The sequence below is a fragment of the Mustelus asterias genome, chromosome 12, assembly GCF_964213995.1.
Source record: "Mustelus asterias chromosome 12, sMusAst1.hap1.1, whole genome shotgun sequence".
Lineage (NCBI taxonomy): Eukaryota > Metazoa > Chordata > Chondrichthyes > Carcharhiniformes > Triakidae > Mustelus > Mustelus asterias.
The window spans coordinates 9430160-9453072 of NC_135812.1; the positions used below are offsets into that span (position 1 = coordinate 9430160).

General features: G+C 46.0%; 1 protein-coding gene across 1 annotated transcript in view; it reads left to right on the forward strand.

Annotated features, from left to right (window-relative positions):
- The first annotated feature begins 3814 nt into the window (after positions 1-3814).
- The window catches only part of LOC144501865 (multidrug and toxin extrusion protein 1-like), a 49132-nt gene continuing 30033 nt past the window's right edge, over positions 3815-22913 (forward strand). The window contains exons 1-6 of the mRNA XM_078225910.1: positions 3815-3961; positions 10300-10401; positions 12053-12121; positions 14857-15005; positions 16466-16508; positions 21117-21161. Coding sequence (XP_078082036.1) covers positions 3815-3961; positions 10300-10401; positions 12053-12121; positions 14857-15005; positions 16466-16508; positions 21117-21161 — 555 coding nt within the window. The remainder of the gene's footprint in view (positions 3962-10299; positions 10402-12052; positions 12122-14856; positions 15006-16465; positions 16509-21116; positions 21162-22913) is intronic.

The following is a 22913-nucleotide window of genomic DNA, read 5'->3' on the forward strand; positions in this document are numbered from 1 at the left end:
ATAACCCCTCATATTTACCCTGCTAACTTGGAAACAATTGTCACAAATACAACTATATATATCTGACAGATTTGAAGCTTTATACTTGACTGCATCAAACATACAAGGAAACAATACATCTCACGCATATCGAAGGAATGTTATTGTTCATTAAAGAAAGCCCATTTGTTGATACTCAGAAACATTAAGTAAATAAAACACGCACAGTGGGTAGCACTGCTGCCTCACAGCGCCAGGGACCGGGTTCGATTCCCGGCTTGGGTCATTGTCTGTGTGGAGTCTGCATGTTCTCCCCGTGTCTGCATGGGTTTCCTCTGGGGCTCCAGTTTCCTCCCACAGTCCAAAAGACATGCTGGTTAGGTGCATTGGCCGTGCTAAATTCTCCCTCAGTGTACCCAAACAGGCGCCGGAGTGTGGCGACTGGGGGATTTTCACAGTAACATCATTGCAGTATTAATGTAAGCCTACCTGTGACATTAAACTTTTAAAAAAAAACTTTAAACTTAAACTCTGTTAATGACACTGGTTTAAGTATCATTAATTAACTTTGTGCTGAACCAGACATAATGTTGAAGGGCAAAAAGAAAACATTTTAAAATTGATCTTTGAGATGTGGGTGTCGCTGGCTGGGCCAGCATTTATTGCCCATCCCTAATACCCCTTGAGAAGGTGGCGGTGAGCTGCCTCCTTGAATCGCTGCAGTCCCGTGTGATGTAGGCGCACCCACAGTGCTGTTAGGGAGTGAGTTCCAGGTTTTTGACCCAGCGACTGCGAAGGAACGGCGATATATTTCCAAGTCAAGATGGTGAGTGACTTGGCGGGGAACCTGCAGATGGTGGCGTTCCCATGTATCTGCTGGCCCTGTCCTTCTAGATGGTAGAAGTCATGGGTTTGGAAGGTGCTGACTAAAGAGCCTTGGTCAGTTCCTACAGTGCATCTTGTAGGTGGTACACACTGCTGCTGTGTCAGTGGTGGAGGGAGTTGAAGTTTGTGGAATGCGTATCAATCAAGCCGGCTGCGTTGTCCTGGATGGTGTCAAGCTTCTTCTGTGTTGTTGGAGCTGTACTTATCCAAGCAAGTGAAGAGTATTCCATCACATTCCTGGCTTGAAGATGTTGGATAGGCTTTAGGGAGTCAGGAGATGAGTTATTCCTAGCCTCTGACCTGCTATTGTAGCCACAGTATTTAAATGGCTAGTCTAATTGAGTTTCTGGTCTATGATGATCTCTAAGATGTTGATAGTGGGGGATTCAGTGACGATAAAGCCATTGAATGTCACGGGGCAATGGTTAGATTCTCTTTCATTGGAAATGATTATTGCCTCGCACTTGGATAACTTGGAAACATAGAAACATAGAAGATAGGAGCAGGAGGAGGCCATTCGGCCCTTCGAGCCTGCTCCACCATTCAGCAGGATCATGGCCAATTGTCCAACTCAATAGCCTAATCCTGCTTTCTCCCCATAACCTTTGATCCCATTCGCCACAAGTGCTATATCCAGCCGCCTCTTGAATACATTCAATGTTTTGGCATGTTTTGTGGAGGTTGAATGTTATTTATCACTGGCCTTAGATATGTAAAGCTAAGATTTGTCAATGGACATCATGTGATTAAGAATAGAAACATAGTTACCACTGCATCAAAATATAGCAATGAAAACTAGTGAAAGAGCAAGATGTCACTGCTGATGGAATGAAAAGCATGACTTGCTGGGAATACTCAGCAGGTCTGGCAGCATCTGTGAAGAGAAAATTGAGTTAATGGGCCGAATCTTGTTGAGACGTCAGTGTCGTGCCAGCTAGCTGCAGGCCCGATGAGAGACCTGCGTTGTCTCTTTTCGGTAAGGCCCATCGAATCACAGGCCAAACAGGCAGTAGTGAGACACACAGGGGGGCCTTCTTCGGAACCAAGGCCGCAGGGGCAGAAGTCTGGCCTACCAAGAGTTACCAGCCAATCAGAGGCTGGGAGCTCTTGGGTTCAATGGTGCCACAGGTGAGGCGGTGGCTGCCGCTGGAAAAACACCCACTGGGGACTCAGAATCGCGGATTGAACCAGAACAAACAAGTAAAATGGGGAGGTGGGTTTCGCAGGGTGAGGGGGTGGGGGCTCACCGGGAAAGGGGTGTAATGGAATCAGGGAATCAGCCGCAAGGGTGGGGGGAGGGTGGCGGTGGAAGTTCTCAGTGACCTCCCCTCCCCCCCCCGCCCCCCCCCCCCCCCCCACCCCTCTGGCCACAGTTTTACTCATGGAACGTGTGGCATGTTGATAGGACCTCCCGGGATGAGGTGCTGACATGATCACCCCATAGGTAGTGGGATCGTACAGTTGTCCATGGGCCTTCCTTGTTCGGGTACACTGAGGGAGAATTTAGCATGGCAAATGCAGCTAACCAGCACGTCTTTTGGACTGTGGGAGGAAACCGGAGCACCGGAGTGTGGCGGCCAGGGGATTTTCACAGTAACTTCATTGCAGTGTTAATGTAAGCCCACTTGTGACACTAATATATAAGCATCAGCATACTCAGAAGCAAAGGATTACACGTTCCTGGTCCAACCAGTACGGGAAATGTCACGGGCGGAACAGACAGCTTGACGGATCATTGAAAGGTCCATGACATCAGGCTGGAATTTCTGGTCTTGGGGTAGAATCATAGAAACCCTACAGTGCAGAAGGCCATTTGGCCCATTGAGTCTGCGCCGACCACAATCCCACCCTGGCCCTATCCCCGTAACTCCACATATTTACCCCGCTAATCCCTCTAACCTACACATCCCGGACACTAAGGGGTAATTTACCATGGCCAATCAACCTAACCCGCACATCTTTGGAGTGTGGGAGGAAACCGGAGCACCCGGAGGAAACCCACGCAGACACGGGGAGAACGTGCAAACTCCAGACAGACAGTGACCCAAGCTGGGAATCGAATCCAGGTCCCTGGAGCTGTGAGACAGCTAACCACTGTGTCACCGTGCCGCCCGTATGTGGGATTGGAAGATCCCACCCTAATTCTGGTGGAAATCAGGAAGGCAGCGGAGTTCCGGTCTTCCACCTTCCCCCTTAAATAGGTACGGTAGCGCAGTGGTTAGCACTGCTGCTTCACAGCTCCAGGGTCCCGGGTTCGATTCCCGGCTCGGGTCACTGTCTGTGTGGAGTTTGCACATTCTCCTCGTGTCTGCGTGGGTTTCCTCCGGGTGCTCCGGTTTCCTCCCACAGCCCAAAGATGTGCGGGTTAGGTTGATTGGCCAGGTTAAAAATTGCCCCTTAGAGTCCTGGGATGCGTAGGTTAGAGGGATTAGCGGGTAAAATATGTGGGGGTAGGGCCTGGGTGGGATTGTGGTCGGTGCAGAATCAATGGGCTGAATGGCCTCCTTCTGCACTGTAGGGTTTCTATGATTTCTATGGTACCCTTCCTGCCTCGAAGCTGGCCACCCGCAAGGGTACAAGATCCTGCCCCTTGTTTCAGCGTCGGTGACAGAACTCACCTCACAAGTTAGGAAGGACATTGATTTCTTTCCTCTACTGCCACCGTCTCCAAGTCAACTTTGACCGCTCTGTGAAACATCTTTAACCTGTGTCCCACTGTGCCATCTGCTCTGCTAGGAATTCACCAGTTTAATATTAATAACATCCCAGTTCCAATAAACTGCAATGCTGGCACGACCAAGAATAAGGTCTGTTCCTGGCCCTGGGCGAAGTCCAGGTATGGTGACTGATTTAAGATTGAAATTTGATCATAAACCAGCAGATAGATCAGACGGAGCGAGGTGACAAAGCTGGATTGTATTCTCTATGGGTCAAGAAGGATTGGAGAAAAATGACGGATTTGACGCAAGTTACCACGAGCGCCGTTCCTCAAACATCTGGAACCAGTGGGAACCTGTTCCTGAGGAAGATAAGGAGTTTTATACCAGGCAACTTCTGGCAGGAGGCAAAAAATCTTACCTGCATAGCTGGACCAGTGGTGAGATTTAATATTCCATTGAAGGCTCACATTGATAATAAAAAAATATTTTCACTGCAACACCCTGTTGCTAAATGTAAGGAAATCATAATGAACAAGATTTTCTCTGTATGCTTTCTTGTGATAAAGTTTGGATATGTTGGGATAGAGATAGGAGTGGCACGGTGGCACAGTAGTTAGTACTGCTGCCTCACAGTGCCAGGGACCCGGGTTCGATTCCGGCCTCGGGTCACTGTCTGTGTGGAGTTTGCACGTTCTTCCCGTGTCTGCGTGGGTTTCCTCCGGGTGCTCCGGTTTCCTCCCACACTCCAAAGATGTGCAGGTTGGGTGGACTGGCCGTGCTAAATTGCTCCTTAGTATCCCAAAATGTGTAGGTTAGATGGATTGGTCATGCTAAATCGCTCCTTGGTGTCCAAAGACGTGTAGGCTAGGGGGATTAGTAAATGCGTAGGGTTACAGGGAGAGGGTTTGGGTAAAATGCTCTATCAAAGAGGAGGTGCAGACTCGATTGGTCGCGTCTCCTCCTGCACTGTAGGGTTCTATGTTTCTATGAGAGACTAGTGCCGGAATTTTACCAGCACGCCTGCCCCGATTCCGGAGGCGGGCGAGGCTCGGAGAACGGCATTCTCCGCTGGCCCCAGGCGGGATCATATGAACCTCAGGCAGATGTGCCGGTAAAATTCCACCCGAGCTATATTATTGAAGGATGTACCAAGATGCGGGTTCTTGTTAACTCTTGTTAACTGTGCAGACTCCGCACAGACAGTGACCCAAGCTGGGAATCGAACCCAGGTCCCTGGCGCTGTGAGGCAGCAGTGCTAACCACCGTGACGCCCCTGCAGAATTCATCACCAAAATATATCAGTAATTAATTCCCTCTCTTCAAAGTGATTGCAGTATTGCAAATTAATTTGAGCAAGACAATTTGTATGTATTTTCCTGGACTCAGTGGTTTGTTAATTAGTGCTGCTGCCTCACAGCGCCAGGGACCCAGGTTCGATTCCCGGCTTGGGTCACTGTGCGGAGTCTGCAAGTTCTCCCCGTGTCTGCGTGGGTTTCCTCCGGTTTCCTCCCACAGTCTGAAAGACGTGCTGGTTAGATGGATTGGCCGTGCTAAATTCTCCCTCAGTGTTACCCGGACAGGCGCCGGAGTGTGGGCGACTAGGGGATTTTCACAGTAACTTCAATGTGGTGTTGATAAATGCCTACTTGCGACACTGATAACTAAACTTAAGCTTTAAACTTTGAAATCTTTGCCGGAATTCTCCAGCCTCACACACCCTGCCAGCGAGAATGGAGAATTTGGCACTCAGCCAAATCTCCATTCAGAACAGTGGGAGTGGAGAATCCGAGCCACGGGCGAGTCCGGAGAACTCCCGCCCTCTCATGAAATACATGTCGGTCAGATGAACTGGTTAGTGGAAGGATCAGTTTTTAAGGACCAACTTGCGCTGATTTCAGAATCCATCAATTGAGTGAAGGTACAATGCGCTGAGGTAGGCTTCATTCAATAACGATGATGCCCTCCAAACATTGGCTGGAATTCTCCAACTTCGCCCGAGGCTGGGATTTTCCAGTCCCGCTGCTGTGAATTGAGTCTTGGATGAGAGCCAAATTTTCCGTTCTTGCAGACAGCGGCGGCAGGACGAGAGAGATTTGGACAATCCCAGTCCTTATATCAGACACATTGGGTGGAGTTTTACCAGCACGTCCGCTCGAGGTTGGGGCAGCACGGCGGCGCAGTGGTTAGCACTGCTGCCTCATAGCGCCAGGGACCCGGGTTCGATTCCCGGCTTGGGTCACTGTCTGTGTGGAGTCTGTACATTCTCCCCGTGTCTGCGTGGGTTTCCTCCGGGTGCTCCGGTTTCCTCCCACAGTCCGAAAGACGTGCTGGTCGGGCGCATTGGCCCAAACAGGCGCCGGAGTGTGGCGACAAGGGGAACTTCATTGCAGTGTTAATGTAAGCCTTACTTGTGACTAATAAATAAACTTTAGCTTAACATTAGGTTCATGTGATCCCACCCGAGATTGTTCTCTGAGCCTCAACCGCCCCCGGAATCAGGGTGGGCGTGCCCGTAAAATTCCAGCCATTAAACCTATTAGCCAGATTTCTCCGGCCGTACACTCCCCGCTCCCCCCCCCCCCCCCCCCCCCCCCCCCCGCCCCGGCCACCGTTGCTAGCGAGGAACAGAGCTTTTGGCGCTCTGCCAAATCCCCGTCCGCTGCAGTGAGACTGGTGAATTCCGCTGGTGTGAATGGCCAGAGAATTCCGGCCGTAATGGTATTATGTAAACACTGCATGGAAGTTCAGAACCCAAAATGCTGCTATGTTTGCTGGTAACTGCTTCAATTCTGCAACTAAAGAATTATCCGCGTTTAAAATAAACTTCAAATCACAGATTTAAAAATCTCTCGTCTAAAGCAAGGTCTTCCTCATTCTTAGCTAGTCTGAAAACCTGCTCCCATCTTGTGTCCAAAGGAATTTCTTTCACAATGATTTTAGCCGCGGCCGTTTATTCCTCCTTTGTTTTTAGATGATGTGACTTTTGCTGCTTTCGTGCAGCGCAATGCTCTTGTACAAAAAACTGACAAAACCAGTGACTAACATGAACTGATGTCAAAATTTGATGATCCCGGTGGTTTTGCTCGCGTATTCCAAACACAGTGGATTTTGAATGGTGGCTGGGATTTTCCAATCTCGCTCGTGCCTCCTGTCGCTGCCAGCAAAAACGGAGAATTTGACACTCAGCCAAATCTTCATTCACTACGGCAGGGAATCCCAGCCGCGGGCGAGGCTGGAGAATACCAGCCAGTGATTATTATCGATGGGAAGTGAAAACCGTGCGTAAGCGCAGCGATCTTGAGTGTCTTTCAGGCAGAGATAGATAGGTTCATGATTAATAAGGGGATCAGGGGTTATGGGGAAAAGGCAGGAGAATGGGGATGAGAAAAATATCAGCCATGATTGAATGGTGGAGCAGACTCGATGGGCCCAGTGGTCTAATTCTGCTCCTATGTCTTATGGTCTTATGGAATGCATTGCGTGAAAGGGTATCGGAAGAAGATTCAATTGTAACTTTCAAAAAGGAGATGAGTATATACTTCAAAATGAAAAAATAATGTCGGGACTACAGCGAAAGAACTAAGGAGTGTGACTAATTAGAAAGATGTGCGTTAGCAGGTGTTAGGGTTCAGGTCAGAAACTCCAGTGTTTTACCCCCGCCTGAACCACAAGTTTTGCATCTTGAATTTAGCTAGGATAAGCATGAGATGTTTCGCTTCAGGTATGATTCAAATGACCCACTAGGGAGCTTTTACCAAACAAAGTTTATTTAGGAATACAGTTAACATGTATAGTAAGAAAATTAGCAAGAACTTTTCTCAATTACAAACAAAACAATGTATAGTTGTATAATGTATAACTCTTAACGAATAGCTCTAATGTGTTCCAATTAAAACCCGAAACTCATAGACAACAAAAAACCCTTGGGAGTTTTCTCCCAGGGCAGAAATGACAATTACAAGGGGGCACAAGTTCAAGATAAGGGGGGAAAGGTTCAGTGGAGATGTGTGGGGGAAGTTTTTTACACAGAGGGTGGTGGATGCCTGGAATGCGCTGCCAAGTGAGGTGGTGGAGGCAGTCACGTTAGCGACATTTAAGACTTATCTTGATAGGCCTATGAATAGAAGGAGAATAGAGGGATATAAGCGGTCGGTTTAGATAGGTAAATGTGATCGGCGCAGGCTTGGAGGGCCGAAGGGCCTGTTCCTGTGCTGTATTGTTCTTTGTTCTTTGTTTGACTTTATTTCATCAGCTTCATTCCCCACTTATATTCCATTTTTGAACAGAGCTGATGCTATTTTGGGTAGTTCTATCTCTCATGCACTCATTGATTCAGTTTGGAAATATGGTAGTACGTGCATTAGAAAGTTGTATATATATATAAAACCGCTCATTCCACGTCTCAATTAGGAAAGCATCCCTGTTATTGATATTTTTATACGATTTTAGCAATACAGGATAAGTGTGTTTTATAAATTTCGGAATTGTGATGGAAAAAAACATCTTTCTTACGCTTCAGAGATTGAGGTAAACACAACAAGCTGATTGGTTGTGGAAGAAGTTTCTGGCTTTTAATGGAAGTTCAACTGTAGATGGTTTTTTTCTTTCAGAATGTGTGAAATTCAAATGATGTTTGTCAAATTTGTTCAGTTCAACATGTTAAGTTTCAAATGTTTGGCCTTTTTAAGCATCAAAATGCAGCTATTATTCAGGTTCAGTGCACAAGGGCTGAGAATATCAACTCTCTGGGAAAATACATTTGAACCAATAGCCTGGATTAGAAAAAGTGGTAAACACAGTAAGAAGTCTAACAACACCAGGTTAAAGTCCAACAGGTTTATTTGGTAGCAAAAGCCTCTAGCTTTCAGAGCGCTGCCCCTTCGTCAGGTGGAGTGGGAGATGTGCTCACAAACAGGGCATACAGAGACACAAACTCAATTTACAGAATAATGATTGGAATGCTAATCAAGCTAATCAATGCTAATACAGCTAATCAAGTCTTAAAGGTACAGACAATGTGAGTGGAGAGAGCATTAGGCACAGGTTAAAGAGATGTGTATTGTCTCCAGACAGGACAGCTAGTGAGATTTTGCAAGTCCAGGCAAGTTACCAGGCAAGCTACCAAATAAACCTGTTGGACTTTAACCTGGTGTTGTTAGACTTCTTATTGTGTTTACCCCAGTCCAACGCCGGCATCTCCACATTTAGAAAAAGTGACCATGTTTCTCACAAATCTTTTTGATTTGATTTAATTTATTATTGTCACATGTCTTAGTATACAGTGAAAAGTATCGTTGCTTGCGTGCTATACAGACAGAGCATACCGTACATAGGGGAGAAGGAAAGGAGAGAGTGCAGAATGTAGTGTTACAGTCATAGCTAGAGTGTAGAGAAAGATCGACTTAATGCGAGGTAGGTCCATTCAAAAGTCTGATGGCTTCCAGGGGGCCTCAATGGCCTCCGATCCCACCAGTGAGGCCAACACGACTGTTCCGTGTTCGTGGGGAGCAGGTGCTTTCCTCGCCAGAGAGAACCTCTCCCAGTGAGGCCATAAAGGCAACCGAGCCCGGAGGATTAAGCGCCGGGCTCACTAACCACATGCAAATCATCATTATAATATATTTAAATAAATTATTCAGCCTGCCGCCCATTTCTGGTTGAGCTCACTGGAAATCCGGCTCTCGTAAAAATCCCGAGAGCCGAGAATTCGGACGTGATCCTCATCTCTCGGCTCTGGCGCGATTTTACTGGCTCACTCCGCCCATCGATGGGCGGGGCAAGGGTACAATTCCGCCCATGGGATCAAAACCCCTGCATTGGTCAGAATTGCCCAGGTGGACAATTCATCAGGGCCAATCAGTGCCTAATTCCCCTTTGCAAACTTTAACATTTCAATTCCCCTATTTCAAGGTCTTGCTGGTCCTTCCATGGAAGTTTTACCCTGAAAAGTGTGAGGTGATGCATTTTGGGAGGACTAACAAGGCAAGGGAATACATAATGAATGGCAGGACGCTCGGTAGTACAGAGGACCAGCGGGATCTTCGGATGCATGTCCAAAGATCCCCGAAGGCGGCAGGACAGGTAGATAAGGTGGTTAAGAAGGCATATGGGATATTTGCCTTTATTAGGTGAGGCATAGAATATAAGTGTAGGGAGGTTGTGATGGAGCTGTCTAAAACACTCATTAGGCCACAGCTAGAATACTGTGTGCGGTTCTGGTTACCTCACTATAAGAAGGATGTGATTGCACAAGAAAGGGTGCAGAGGAGATTCACCAGGATGCTGCCTGGGTTGGAGTTTCAGCTATGAAGAGAGGCTGGTTAGACTGGGGTTGTTTTCCTTGGAGCAGAGAAGGCTGAGGCGAGACCTGATTGAGATGTACAGATTTATGAGGGACATAGGTAGGGAAGAAACTTTTCCCCTTAACAGAGGGGTCAATAATCGGGGGGTTTAGATTTACGGTAAGGGTCAGGAGATTTAGAGGGGATTTGGGGAAAAACATTTTCACCCAGAGAGTGGTGGGAATCTGGAACTCGCTACCTGAAAGAGGCGGGAACCTTCACAACATTGAAGAAGCATTTAGATGAGCACTTGAAACACCATAGCATAGAAGGATCAAGCGCTGGAAAATGGGATTAGAATAGATAGGTGCTTGATGGCTGGCATGAACACGATGGGCCGAAGGACCACATTCTAATCTGTAAAACTCTATGAATAGAAACATTGTTTCAGTGAAAGTATGAACTGGTTTAATTAGAATTTCCTTTGTTAACAGTCCCTGTCACAGCTGATGATATTTCTAATAAATGTTGTCAGCGCTATATTCTGTGGACATTTAGGAAAAGTCGAATTGGACGCCGTTTCACTTGCTACAGCGGTGAGTTTAATTCATAAAATGAGCCAATTTGTTTTATAGTTAATGTATAATATAGGCAGGATTGCAGTGGGTCTGCAGTTGAGTTTAAACAAAGCCTTCTTATAAAATAAAACCAAGTGGCACTTAACCGTGTGGAGATAGGTCACCACAATTAGAAAGAATGCTTTTTCCTTCAGTGAGGAGAACAAAGAAGGCAAAATTCCCAATCTGATTTCAGTCCCAATCCAGTTTGCTGATTTTTTAAATATTCATTCATGGGATGTGGGTGTCGCTGGCTGGCCAGCATTTATTGCCCATCCCTAATTGCCCCTGAATGTCTTGCTAGGCCATTTCAGAGGGTCATTATAAGAATTAACCATGTCGCCCGTGGATCTGGAGTCACATGTAGGCCAGACCGGGTGAGGACAGCAGATTTCCTTCTCTGAAGGACATTAGTGAACCAGATGAGTTTTATGACAATCGACACAGTGGCACAGTGCTTAGCACGGCTGCCTCACAGAGCCAGGTACCTGAGTTCGATTCCGGCCTTGGGTGACAGTCTGGGTGGAGTTTGCACGTTCTCCCCGTGTCTGTGTGGGTTTCCTCCGGTTGCTCCGGTTTCCTCCCACACTCCAAAAATATGCGGGTTAGGTAGATTGGCCATGCTAAATTACCCCTTAATTTCAGAGAGATTAGCACATGGGGATACGGGATAGGGCCTGGGTGGGATTGTTGTTGGTGCAAGCTCGATGGGCTGAATGGCCTCTTTCTGCACGTAGGGATTCGATGATTCTATGACAATGGTTTCATGGTCATCATTAGACTTTTAGAACATAAGAACATAAGAAATAGGAGCAGGAGTAGGCCATCTAGCCCCTCGAGCCTGCCCCGCCATTCAATAAGATCATGGCTGATCTGACGTGGATCAGTACCATTTACCCGCCTGATCCCCATAACCCTTAATTCCCTTACCGCTCAGGAATCCATCCATCCGCGCTTTAAACATATTCAGCGAGGTAGCCTCCACCACCTCAGTGGGCAGAGAATTCCAGAGATTCACCACCCTCTGGGAGAAGAAGTTCCTCCTCAACTCTGTCTTAAACCGACCCCCCTTTATTTTGAGGCTGTGTCCTCTAGTTTTAACTTCCTTACTAAGTGGAAAGAATCTCTCCGCCTCCACCCTATCCAGCCCCCGCATTATCTTATAAGTCTCCATAAGATCCCCCCTCATCCTTCTAAACTCCAACGAGTACAAACCCAATCTCCTCAGCCTCTCCTCATAATCCAAACCCCTCATCTCCGGTATCAACCTGGTGAACCTTCTCTGCACTCCCTCCAATGCCAATATATCCTTCCTCATATAAGGGGACCAATACTGCACACAGTATTCCAGCTGTGGCCAGATTTAGCTCCAGATTTTTATTGAATTCAAATTTCACCATCTTCCGTGGTGAGATTTGAACCCGGGTCCCCAGAGCATTACCCCAGGTGTCTGGATTGCTAGTCCAGTGACAATACCACTATGCCACCAACTCACGCATGGACAGATCTGGAGGTCGGATTGGAAAGAAAGAAACATCACAATGGCATTTTGTTAATGTATTTTTGTTTGGACTCTTTTGGCATTTGAAACTATATAAATCTCTTCCCTATTTTCTTCAACTTATTCCAGGTGATCAATGTCTCAGGTATCTCTGTCGGGGTTGGCTTGTCGTTAGCTTGTGACACACTCATATCTCAGGTAAGTACAGGTAACCCCCAACTTGTACCATCATAACACAAACATTATTTTGTTACAACAAAGATGAACAAGACCCTCCCCTCATACTTTGCCTGATAATTTTGAATCTTTCTTCTCCGGTTACCAATTTTCATCATTTAGTCCCTTAAGAACCTCTCATTATCTTGAAAAGCTCCATGAGTTCTCATCTTAAGCAACTATGATCAAAATATTGCAATTTATGGTCCATGGGTTAAAGGATTTTTTCGGAACCGCATGTTGGCTCAGATTTCCTTTAAGCTTTTGCAGTCAGGGTCTGAAACTTAGCAATTTATACACTGTTAAAAGTTAAAGTTAATTTATTAATCACAAGTCAAGCTTACATTAACATTGCAATGAAGTTACTGTGAAATTCCCCTAGTCGCCACATTCCAGCACCTGTTCGGGTCAATGCACCCTAACCAGCACATCTTTCAGACTGTGGGACCAGAGCACCCGGAGGAAACCCACGCAGGAGAACATGCAAACTCCACACAGACAGTGACCCAAGCCGGGAATCGAACTTGGGTCCCTGGAGTTGTGAAGCAGCAGTGCTAACCATTGTGCCACTATGCCGCCTTTGTATTATGGTGGCACAGTGTTACCATCCCAGTTGGTGTTATCACTGGATGGGAAGATCCCAGAATGGAAATCTGGCTCAGAGGACGATCATAGAATCCCTATAATGCAGAAGGAGGCCATTCAGCCCATCGAGTCTGCACCGACCACAATCCCACCCAGGCCCTACCCCCATGCATTTATCCTAGCTAATCCCCCTGACACTAAGGGGCAATTTAGCCTGGCCAATCCACCTGACCTGCACATCTTTGGACTGTTGGGGGGGAAACCGGAGCACCTGGAGGAAACCCACGCAGACACGGGGAGAACGTGCAAACTCCACACAGACAGTGACCCAATCCGGGAATCGAACCTGGGTCCCTAGCGCTGTGAGGCAGCAGTGCTGAACAGGATGGACGGGATGTTATGGCCTCGTTCGGGCGAGACCGGAAATTCCTGCCTGAGGTCGACAGGGATTTCCGTTGTTAAACCTTTGCCCGCTCCGATTCCGTGGCGGGTGAGGTGGTAGAGTTCCGGCCCATAACCTTTACTCTTTTCTTTAGAAAGCATGTAGGAACAAAGTCACAGGACTGCCAATTAGATTTTACCAACAAAAACACTTTTATTAAATATCAAACCTTTAACTACAATACAATACTCCTTCACTCCCAATTATTTTCACAAATTTACACAGAGTTTAAGGTTACACACAGATTACAAAACGCATATTATGCTATAAGATTTACAGTAAACAAACAGTCCCAGCAACCTAACAGGCTAATTGTGATCAGGCAACACCACACTCTGACACCAGGGGAAGGATTTTCCAGCCGTGCTCGTCCCAAAACCGGAAAATCCCACCCGAGATCAACAGACCTTTGCATGGTCCGCCCACTACGATTCTCGTGGCAGGCGGGACAGGAAAGTTCTGGTGCAAGTGGCTAATAGCACTCAACTGATCTTCTGTGGATTTCTCCTCAAATCGTGCCACCCCTCCTCCCAGATGATTATTACACTGTGAGCGAACTAATCCCACTAGATTCTGGCTTCCATTTGGGTGTTTCCAAGCTCCACTCTCGAACCGACACGCCTTAGAATCTTCTTTCAAGCAATGCTTTCCCTCAGCTGCTTTCAACAAAGATCCACCTCCAGGTTTTCCAACTCTCCTTTCAGTGTTCCTTTGTCTTGAATAGCCCGGAGCTTCCAAACTTTCACACAGACTCTCAGGGATCCAACCATCAATTGCCTCACAATTGCTTCAACTTTCTACTTCACAGGCTGGAATAAGATATCACCAACCTTTGGAGCGCTTCAAATATCATGATTTTCACGAGCTAATTCCACCCGTTCTGCACTTTTCCACTCTGATTTTGACTTCGATGAACAGTATCCTGTTCCAATGGCAGTTCCTCTTTGTATCTTTGTACTTCAATCTTCCTGGAAACTTCTCTTCATTCTCTGGGTAAAATCCTAGCAAACAAATGGCAGAATGTTAGTTCCGGCAAGAAAAACGATGGGCTGAATTTTCCCGCTGCGCCCACCACAGGGCGGGGGCGGGGGAGTGTTGGGGGTGCAGACCATGCCAATGTCCGTTGACCTTGGGCGGGATTTTCCGGTTTTGGGGCAAGAGCGGCCTGAAAGTCCCGCCCGGTGTGTTTCTTTGGTTGTCAGGTCTTGCCACTCTCTGCCACGTAAAAACAGGTGGGTGTGTTTCACGTCATCGAGTGGGGGGTGGGGTGGGGTGGGGGGGGGGGGGTGGTGAGGCCTCAATACGCCGGCAAAACCCAGTTGTACTGAGATTGGGGCGCCATGTTTGAAGGAGGCCTTGCTCAAAGCAAAAAGTAACCTCCCCACACCCCACCATGAGGTCGGCAGGGGGGCGCCATCAGCAGGACAGATGATGGCAGGAACGGTTGTTAAATTCTGGCCTTTATTTCTAATATCCAGCAATACAACCATAGATCTTAGAACTACCTCTGCTTCCTGACCATCGCTCGAGAATAATACTCAACATGAACCCGGCAACAGGGATGTTGAGTTGGGAACAGGACGCATAATGATCATTTTCTTTACTGTCAATGGAAAGGTCCTGTGACCCTCACACTTCATCAAAAGGCAGAAAATACCGACAATGTTTAATTCTTTTCTGGGTTTTTCAGACGTACGGCAGCAAGAACTTGAAGCGAATTGGGGTGATTCTCCAAAGAGGGATTTTCATTCTCATGATCGCCTGCTTCCCCTGCTGGGCGCTCTTTGTTAACACAGAAAACATCCTGTTGGCTTTCAAGCAGCATCCTGAGGTGGCCAAGTAAGAGTCTTTATATTTTGTTCCGAAAGGAATGAAAACAAGTGACGTTTGCATGTCAATATTTTTGAGTGATTAACTCTCTTGCTGGAACTGACCAATGGGAAAGGATGATTTTGATTTGATTTGATTTGATTTATTATTGTCACATGTATTAACATACAGTGAAAAGTATTGGTTCTTGCGCGTTATACAGACAAAGCATACTGTTCATAGAGAAGGAAAGGAGAGGGTGCAGAATGTAGTGTTACAGTCATAGCTAGGGTGTAGAGAAAGATCAACTTAATGCGAGGTAAGTCCATTCAAAAGTCTGACGGCAGCAGGGAAGAAGCTGTTTTTGAGTCGGTTGGTACTTGACCTCAGACTTTTGTATCTTTTTCCCGACGGAAGAAGGTGGAAGAGAGAATGAAAGAGGATGCGTGGGGTCCTTAATTATGCTGCTGCTTTGCCGAGGCAGCGGGAAGTGTAGACAGAGTCAATGGATGGGAGGCTGGTTTGCGTGATGGATTGGGCTACATTTACGACCTTTTGTAGTTTCTTGCAGTCTTGGGCAGAGCAGGAGCCATACCAAGCTGTGATACAACCAGAAAGAATGCTTTCTATGGTGCATCTGCAAAAGTTGGTGAGAGTTGTAGCTGACATGCCAAATTTCCTGAGTCTTCTGAGAAAGTAGAGGTGTTGCTGGGCTTTCTTAACTATAGTGTCGGCATGGGGGGACCAGGACAGGTTGTTGGTGATCTGGGCACCTAAAAACCTGAAGCTCTCGACCCTTTCTACTTCGTCCCTGTTGATGTAGACAGGGGCATGTTCAAACTCATGGAGAGGCTGGGCATCAGTTTTAACCTCAGAAATTTATCATAGTATCAGAGAATCCTTACAATGCAGAAAGAGGCCATTTAGCCCATCAAGTCTGCACCGACTCTCCGACAGAGCACATTACCCAGGCCCTATGTCTGTAACCCCATGTATTTACCCTGCTCATCCTCCTAACCTACACATTGTAAGACACTAAGGGGCAATTTAGCACGGCCAATCCACCGAACCTACACATCTTTGGACTGTGGGAGGAAACCGGAGCACCCGGAGGAAAGCCACGCAGACACGGGGAGAACGTGCAAACTCCACACAGACAGTGACCCAAGCTGGGAATTGAACCCAGTCCCTGGTGCTGTGAGGCAGCAGAGCCACACTCGGGTGCCTGTTTGGCTACACTGAGGGAGAATTTAGCGCGGCCAATGCACCCTAACCAGCATGACCTTCGGACGGTGGGAGGAAACCGGAACACCTGGAGGAAACCCACGCAGTAAAGCAGGTCAGGTTTACAACCCTACACTCCCAAATCATCGTTCGCTGTTGGTTCAAATATGATTCTTGACCACAGCATCAGTTTTTGAGTTTGTGTTCATTCATGCTTGTTTTGGATGTTTTGCTCATTTTAACAGCCTCTCCTATTCTTCCGACAGGTTAACGCAATCCTACGTCATGATATTCATTCCTGCCCTTCCTGTGAGTATTTAACAATTCACACACCCATTACAAAGCTGAAACATTGCTTGAATAAATGCAGAGAGTACTCAGCCGGTCTGGAAACAGAACCCACGTTAACGCTTCCTTAAGACCAGGAGAAAAAGATATATATATATAAGATTTTTCAGAAGTACAGAGACAAGAAGATCAGGGAGGAGAGGAAAGGATAAAGGAGAAAGTCAGTGATGGGGTGGAAGGCAGGAGAGATTAAATAACAAAATGGAAAAGATTAAATAACAAAAAGGAAAATAATACAAGGCAGAAGGGAACTAAATGTTGAATCCAGGAGGGGTAAAGTTAAGATTATTTATTATTGTCACAAATAGGCTTACATTAACACTGCAATGAAGTTACTGTGAAAATCCCCTAGTCACCACACTCCGGCGCCTGATCGGGTACACTGAGGGAGAATTTAGCATGGCCAATGCATCTAACCACCAAGTCTTTTGGAGTGTGGGAGAAAACCAGAGCACCCGGAGGAAACCCAGGCAGACATGGGGAGAACGTGCAAACTCCACACAGACAGTGACCCAAACCGGGAATCGATCCCGGCTCCCTGGCACTGTGAGGCAGTAGTGCTAACCACTGTGCCACCGTACCACCCCCAAGTGCCTGATGGAAAGATGAGGTGCTGTTCCTGGAGCCTCCATTCAGCGTCATTTAGAATTAACACACTGCTGGTAATGAAATAAAGCCAATTATAACCTGAACTGTGATCAGTCAAATGAGTCCCACAAGGAAAAGTCACGGTGAAGCACTCCCGGAGTCACTGGTAATGTGTCCCACTTGTGTACAATATTGAGTTGTGCTTTTTCCCAGGCATTGATCACAAAGAGAGTGTCAAAATACAAGGTGTAGAACATCTCAATGCTGCTGGAACCCAAGGAATTTTTCAGGGTTTTGCAAAGAAACAAAAAAAACATGTCCAAGCATTGCCCCGGGGAGCAGTGCCCAGGCAGCAGTGCCCAGGCAGTGCCCAGGTACTGACCGGCCATGACCCCTTTCCCCCACTGAGCGACACACTCACCTGAGTTCTTGCGGCGCATGTGCCCACCAGGTGCATGCCCTGGGAGACCAGTTGTAATACCTGAATGTGAATGGTTGGGTGGGTGGCGGGGGGATAAGCAGGGGGTAGAGGTCTGATTATGACATGCACGTTTATTATAATGGGGTCCCCAACAATGAATATCAGGTTTCCCACTACGGCACTGGCAGGGGGCCCAGGGTAATCACAATGAGGCTTCCTGCCAATGTGAAATGCCACCTGGGTCTCTCACGAGATTTGGCACTCCTGTCACCAAATCTGCCCCCGAAGAACAGGAGCGGAAAACCCGACTTTTGTCTATAACCAGTGCACAAACAGCTTCACCCAGAGCACAATGATTTTTATTTTGTTAAAATAATCATTTGAAACCATTTAATTGTCGCAGAAAGATTAACCTTCTCTCCCCACAATAAAAACATGGTTCTTGCTCTTCATGGCTTGATTTCTGGCATTTTTCATGATCATGTGATTGTTCTGATTTGATTTGATTTAATATTGTCACATAGAATAAAATCATAGAATCTTAGATTGTGATTCTGATTCTGAATCATTATGATTCTATGATTCTGATTTGATTTGATTTGATTTATTATTGTCACATAGAATAAAATCATAGAATCTTAGATTCTGATTCTGAATCATTATGATTCTTCGATTCTCATTTGATTTGATTTGATTTATTATTGTCACATAGAATAAAATCATAGAATCTTAGATTGTGATTCTGATTCTGAATCATTATGATTCTATGATTCTGATTTGATTTGATTTGATTTAATATTGTCACATAGAATAAAATCATAGAATCTTAGATTGTGATTCTGATTCTGAATCATTATGATTCTATGATTCTGATTTGATTTGATTTATTATTGTCACATAGAATAAAATCATAGAATCTTAGATTCTGATTCTGAATCATTATGATTCTTCGATTCTCATTTGATTTGATTTGATTTATTATTGTCACATAGAATAAAATCATAGAATCTTAGATTGTGATTCTGATTCTGAATCATTATGATTCTATGATTCTGATTTGATTTGATTTGATTTAATATTGTCACATAGAATAAAATCATAGAATCTTAGATTGTGATTCTGATTCTGAATCATTATGATTCTATGATTCTGATTTGATTTGATTTGATTTATTATTGTCACATAGAATAAAATCATAGAATCTTAGATTGTGATTCTGATTCTGAATCATTATGATTCTATGATTCTGATTTGATTTGATTTGATTTAATATTGTCACATAGAATAAAATCATAGAATCTTAGATTGTGATTCTGATTCTGAATCATTATGATTCTATGATTCTGATTTGATTTGATTTGATTTAATATTGTCACATAGAATAAAATCATAGAATCTTAGATTGTGATTCTGATTCTGAATCATTATGATTCTTCGATTCTCATTTGATTTGATTTGATTTATTATTGTCACATAGAATAAAATCATAGAATCTTAGATTGTGATTCTGATTGTACAAGATTATGAAGGGTATAGATAGGGTGAACAGTGGGAAGCTTTTTCCCAGGTCGGAGGTGACGATCACGAGGGGTCACGGGCTCAAGCTGAGAGGGGCGAAGTATAACTCAGACATCAGAGGGACGTTTTTTACACAGAGGGTGGTGGGGGCCTGGAATGCGCTGCCAAGTAGGGTGGTGGAGGCAGGCACGCTGACATCGTTTAAGACTTACCTGGATAGTCACATGAGCAGCCTGGGAATGGAGGGATACAAACGATTGGTCTAGTTGGACCAAGGAGCGGCACAGGCTTGGAGGGCCGAAGGGCCTGTTTCCTGTGCTGTACTGTTCTTTGTTCTTTGTTCTTTGATTCTGAATCATTATGATTCTATGATTCTGATTTGATTTGATTTGATTTATTATTGTCACATAGAATAAAATCATACAATCTTAGGGTCTGATTCTGAATCATTATTATTCTATGATTCTGATTTGATTTGATTTATTATTGTCATATGTATTGGTATACAGTGAAAAGTGTGTGCGCTATACAGACAAAACATACTATAGAGAAGGAAAGGAGAGAGTGCAGAATGTAGTGTTACAGTCATAGCTAGGGTGTAGAGAAAGATCAACTTACTGCGAGGTAGGTCCATTCAAAAGTCTGATGGCAGCAGGGAAGAAGCTGTTCTTGAGTCGGTTGGTATGTGACCTCAGACTTTTGTATCTTTTCCCCGACGGAAGAAGGTGGAAGAGAGAATGTCCGGGGTGCGTGGGGTCCTTAATTATGCTGGCTGCTTTGCCGAGGCAGCGGGAAGTGTAGACAGAGTCAATGGATGGGAGGCTGGTTTGCGTGATGGATTGGGCTACACTCACGGCCTTTTGTAGTTCCTCGTGGTCTTGGGCAGAGCAGAAGCCATACCAAGCTGTGATACAACCAGAAAGAATGCTTTCTATGGTGCATCTGTAGAAGATCTGGGGAAGGTTGGGAAGTCCAAATGAGACATTAAGAGCCACACACTAGTCCCAAGCTGAAGGTTTCTGAGCTCTGGTCTAGACAGTCGTGTTGGCAATTTTATTTGGTTATGAGACCATCAGGTGGCACGGTGGCACAATGGTTAGCACTGCTGCCTCACAGCACCAGAGACCCGGGTTTGATTCCCGGCTTGGGTCACTGTCTGTGTGGAGTCTGCACATTCTCCCCGTGTCTGCATGGGTTTCCTCCAGGTGCTCCGGTTTCCTCCCACAGTCTGAAAGACGTGCTGGTTTGGTGAATTGGCCATGCTAAATTCTCCCTCAGTGTACCCGAACAGGCGCCAGAGTGTGACGACTCGGGGATTTTCACAGTAACTTCATTGCAGTGTTAATGTAAGCCTACTTGTGACACTAATAAATAAACTTTATTGTCAGTGCAGACTCAATGGGCTGAAGGGCCTTTTCTGTACTATATGACTCTATGACTCTACTACTCTGAAGAAGAGGCGGAGGGTTATCCTGGGTGTGCTGGCCAACATTTTCTCTCAACCAACATCGCTACAACAGATTATCTGTTCATTATCATGTTGCTATTTGTGGAACTTTTCTGTGTGTAAATTGGCTGCAGTGTTTCCTAAAGGGATGACATGGTGGCACAATGGTTAGCACTGTTGCCAGGGACCCCGGTTGAATTCCAGCCTCGGGTCTGTGTGGAGTTTGCACATTCTCCCCGTGTCTGTATGGGTTTCCTCCGGGAGCTCCGGTTTCCTCCCACAGTCCAACGATGTGTGGGTTAGGTTGATTGGCCGTGCTAAAGTGACCCCAGTGTCAGGGGATTAGCAGGGTAAATATGTGGGGTTATGGGAATAAGACCTGGGTGGGTCTGTGTGGTCAGTGCAGACTGAAAGGGCTGAATGGCCTCCCTTTGCACCATAGGGATTCTATGAAACTATCTATGATTACAACAGTGACTAGGAAAATATTTTATTGGCTGTGATGTGCTTTGGAACGTCCTGAGTTTGTGTCAGGTGCTAAGTAAATATAAGTTAATCTTTCCTCTTCTAACTTTTTTTCTCTGTTTGTTATCAGGCGGTATTCCTTTATAATTTAGAGATCAGGTATCTTCAAAATCAGGTACAGTGACTGAATACTAATTCTTACATTTTCCAAAATCAGTTTTAGTTAATGTTGAACCGATATGCCAAAATCTTCAAGTTTTATTTTGTTTAATTTGATTCTTACAATGGCCAATTCCATCATCATCAGTTGACTATTGCCATGAGTTTCCTGTGATTCATCGACCCTTTCTAGATATCTTTGCAATCTTTTCTCCTTGAACCATCTATCCAATTCTCTCTTGAAGACTACAGTTAGCCACAATGAATCCCAAATGCTAACTTTGCATAAGAAAGTCAGTTCCTTCTGGTTGTCAACTCTCTAACCACTGGAAAACGTTTCTCCTGATTTATTTTGTTTCAACCCTTCATGATTTTGAACACCTCCATCAAACCTCATAGAATCATAGAATCCCTTCAGTGCAGAAGAAGGCCATTTGGCCCATCGGGTCTGCACCGACCACAATCCCACCCAGGCTCTATCCCCGTAACCCCACATATTTACCCCGCTAAATCCCCCTGACACTAAGGGGCAATTTAGTCTGGCCAATCAACCTAACATGCACATCTTTGGACTGTGGGAGGAAACCGGAGCACCCGGAGGAAACCCACGCAGACACGGGGAGAATGTGCAAACTCCACACAGACAGGCCAGAATTGAACCCAGGTCCCTGGTGCTGTGAGGCAGCAATGCTAACCACGGTGCCACTGTGACGCCCAATTCTTATTCTTTACTCTAAGCAGAACAAGCCCAGTTTCTCCATCCATTGACGTACAGGCTTCATCCCTGGAATGATGCTATTAAATGCGCTTACCAGGGAGGTGGTGGGAGCAGGTACGATAGTGAACGAATAAGATGGGAATGGAAGGATACGGAGTCCGTAAGTGCACATGGTTTTAGTTTAGGCAGACATCATGATCGGCACAGACTTGGAGGGCCGAAGGGCCTGTTCCTGTGCTGTACTGTTCTTTGTTCTTTGTTCTAAATCTCTTCTGTACCCTTTCCAAATACTTCACGTTTTTTCTGCTGAAGTCCTGCGATCTTCCAGTCCTCCCACAGCCAGTAAAACAAGAGTCTGGTTTGGAATATAAAGAAGATCCAAGGAATCTGAGCTCATGTAGCACATGGACCCAATTCTCAGTTATACTTGCATACAAACAAAGACAACCCCCCCTCCCCCCCAACGCCCACAGTGGTGGGTTTCCCGGTGGCGGGGCAGGGTTGGCGAGCCACGTAAACTGCCATAGACCATGACGGGACTGGAAGGTCCCGCTGGCGGCCAATGTTGAGCCTTCTCCACCGCTGGAAAGCTCACCACAGGGGAGATTGGAAAGTCTCGGCCCATGTCTATGGCAGCACCATGCCACATCCAAGTTACTTTTCAATTGGCAACACAATGGCGGTACAGTGGCACAATGGTTAGCACTGCTGCCCCATAGCGCCAGGGACCCGGGTTCGATTCCGGCCTCAGGTCACTGTCTGTGTGGAGTTTGCACATTCTCCTCGTGTCTGCGTGGGTTTCCTCCGGGTGCTCCGGTTTCCTCCCACAGTCCAAAGATAGAATCATAGAATCATAGAATCCCTACAGAGCAGAAGGAGGCCATTCAGCCCATCGAGTTCACACCGACCACAATCCCACCCAGGCCCTATCCCCATAACCCCATGCACTTCCCCTAGCTAGCCCCCTGACATTAAGGGACAATTTAGCATGGCCAATCCACCTAACCCGTATATCTTTGGATTGTGGGAGGAAATCGGAGCATCCGGAGG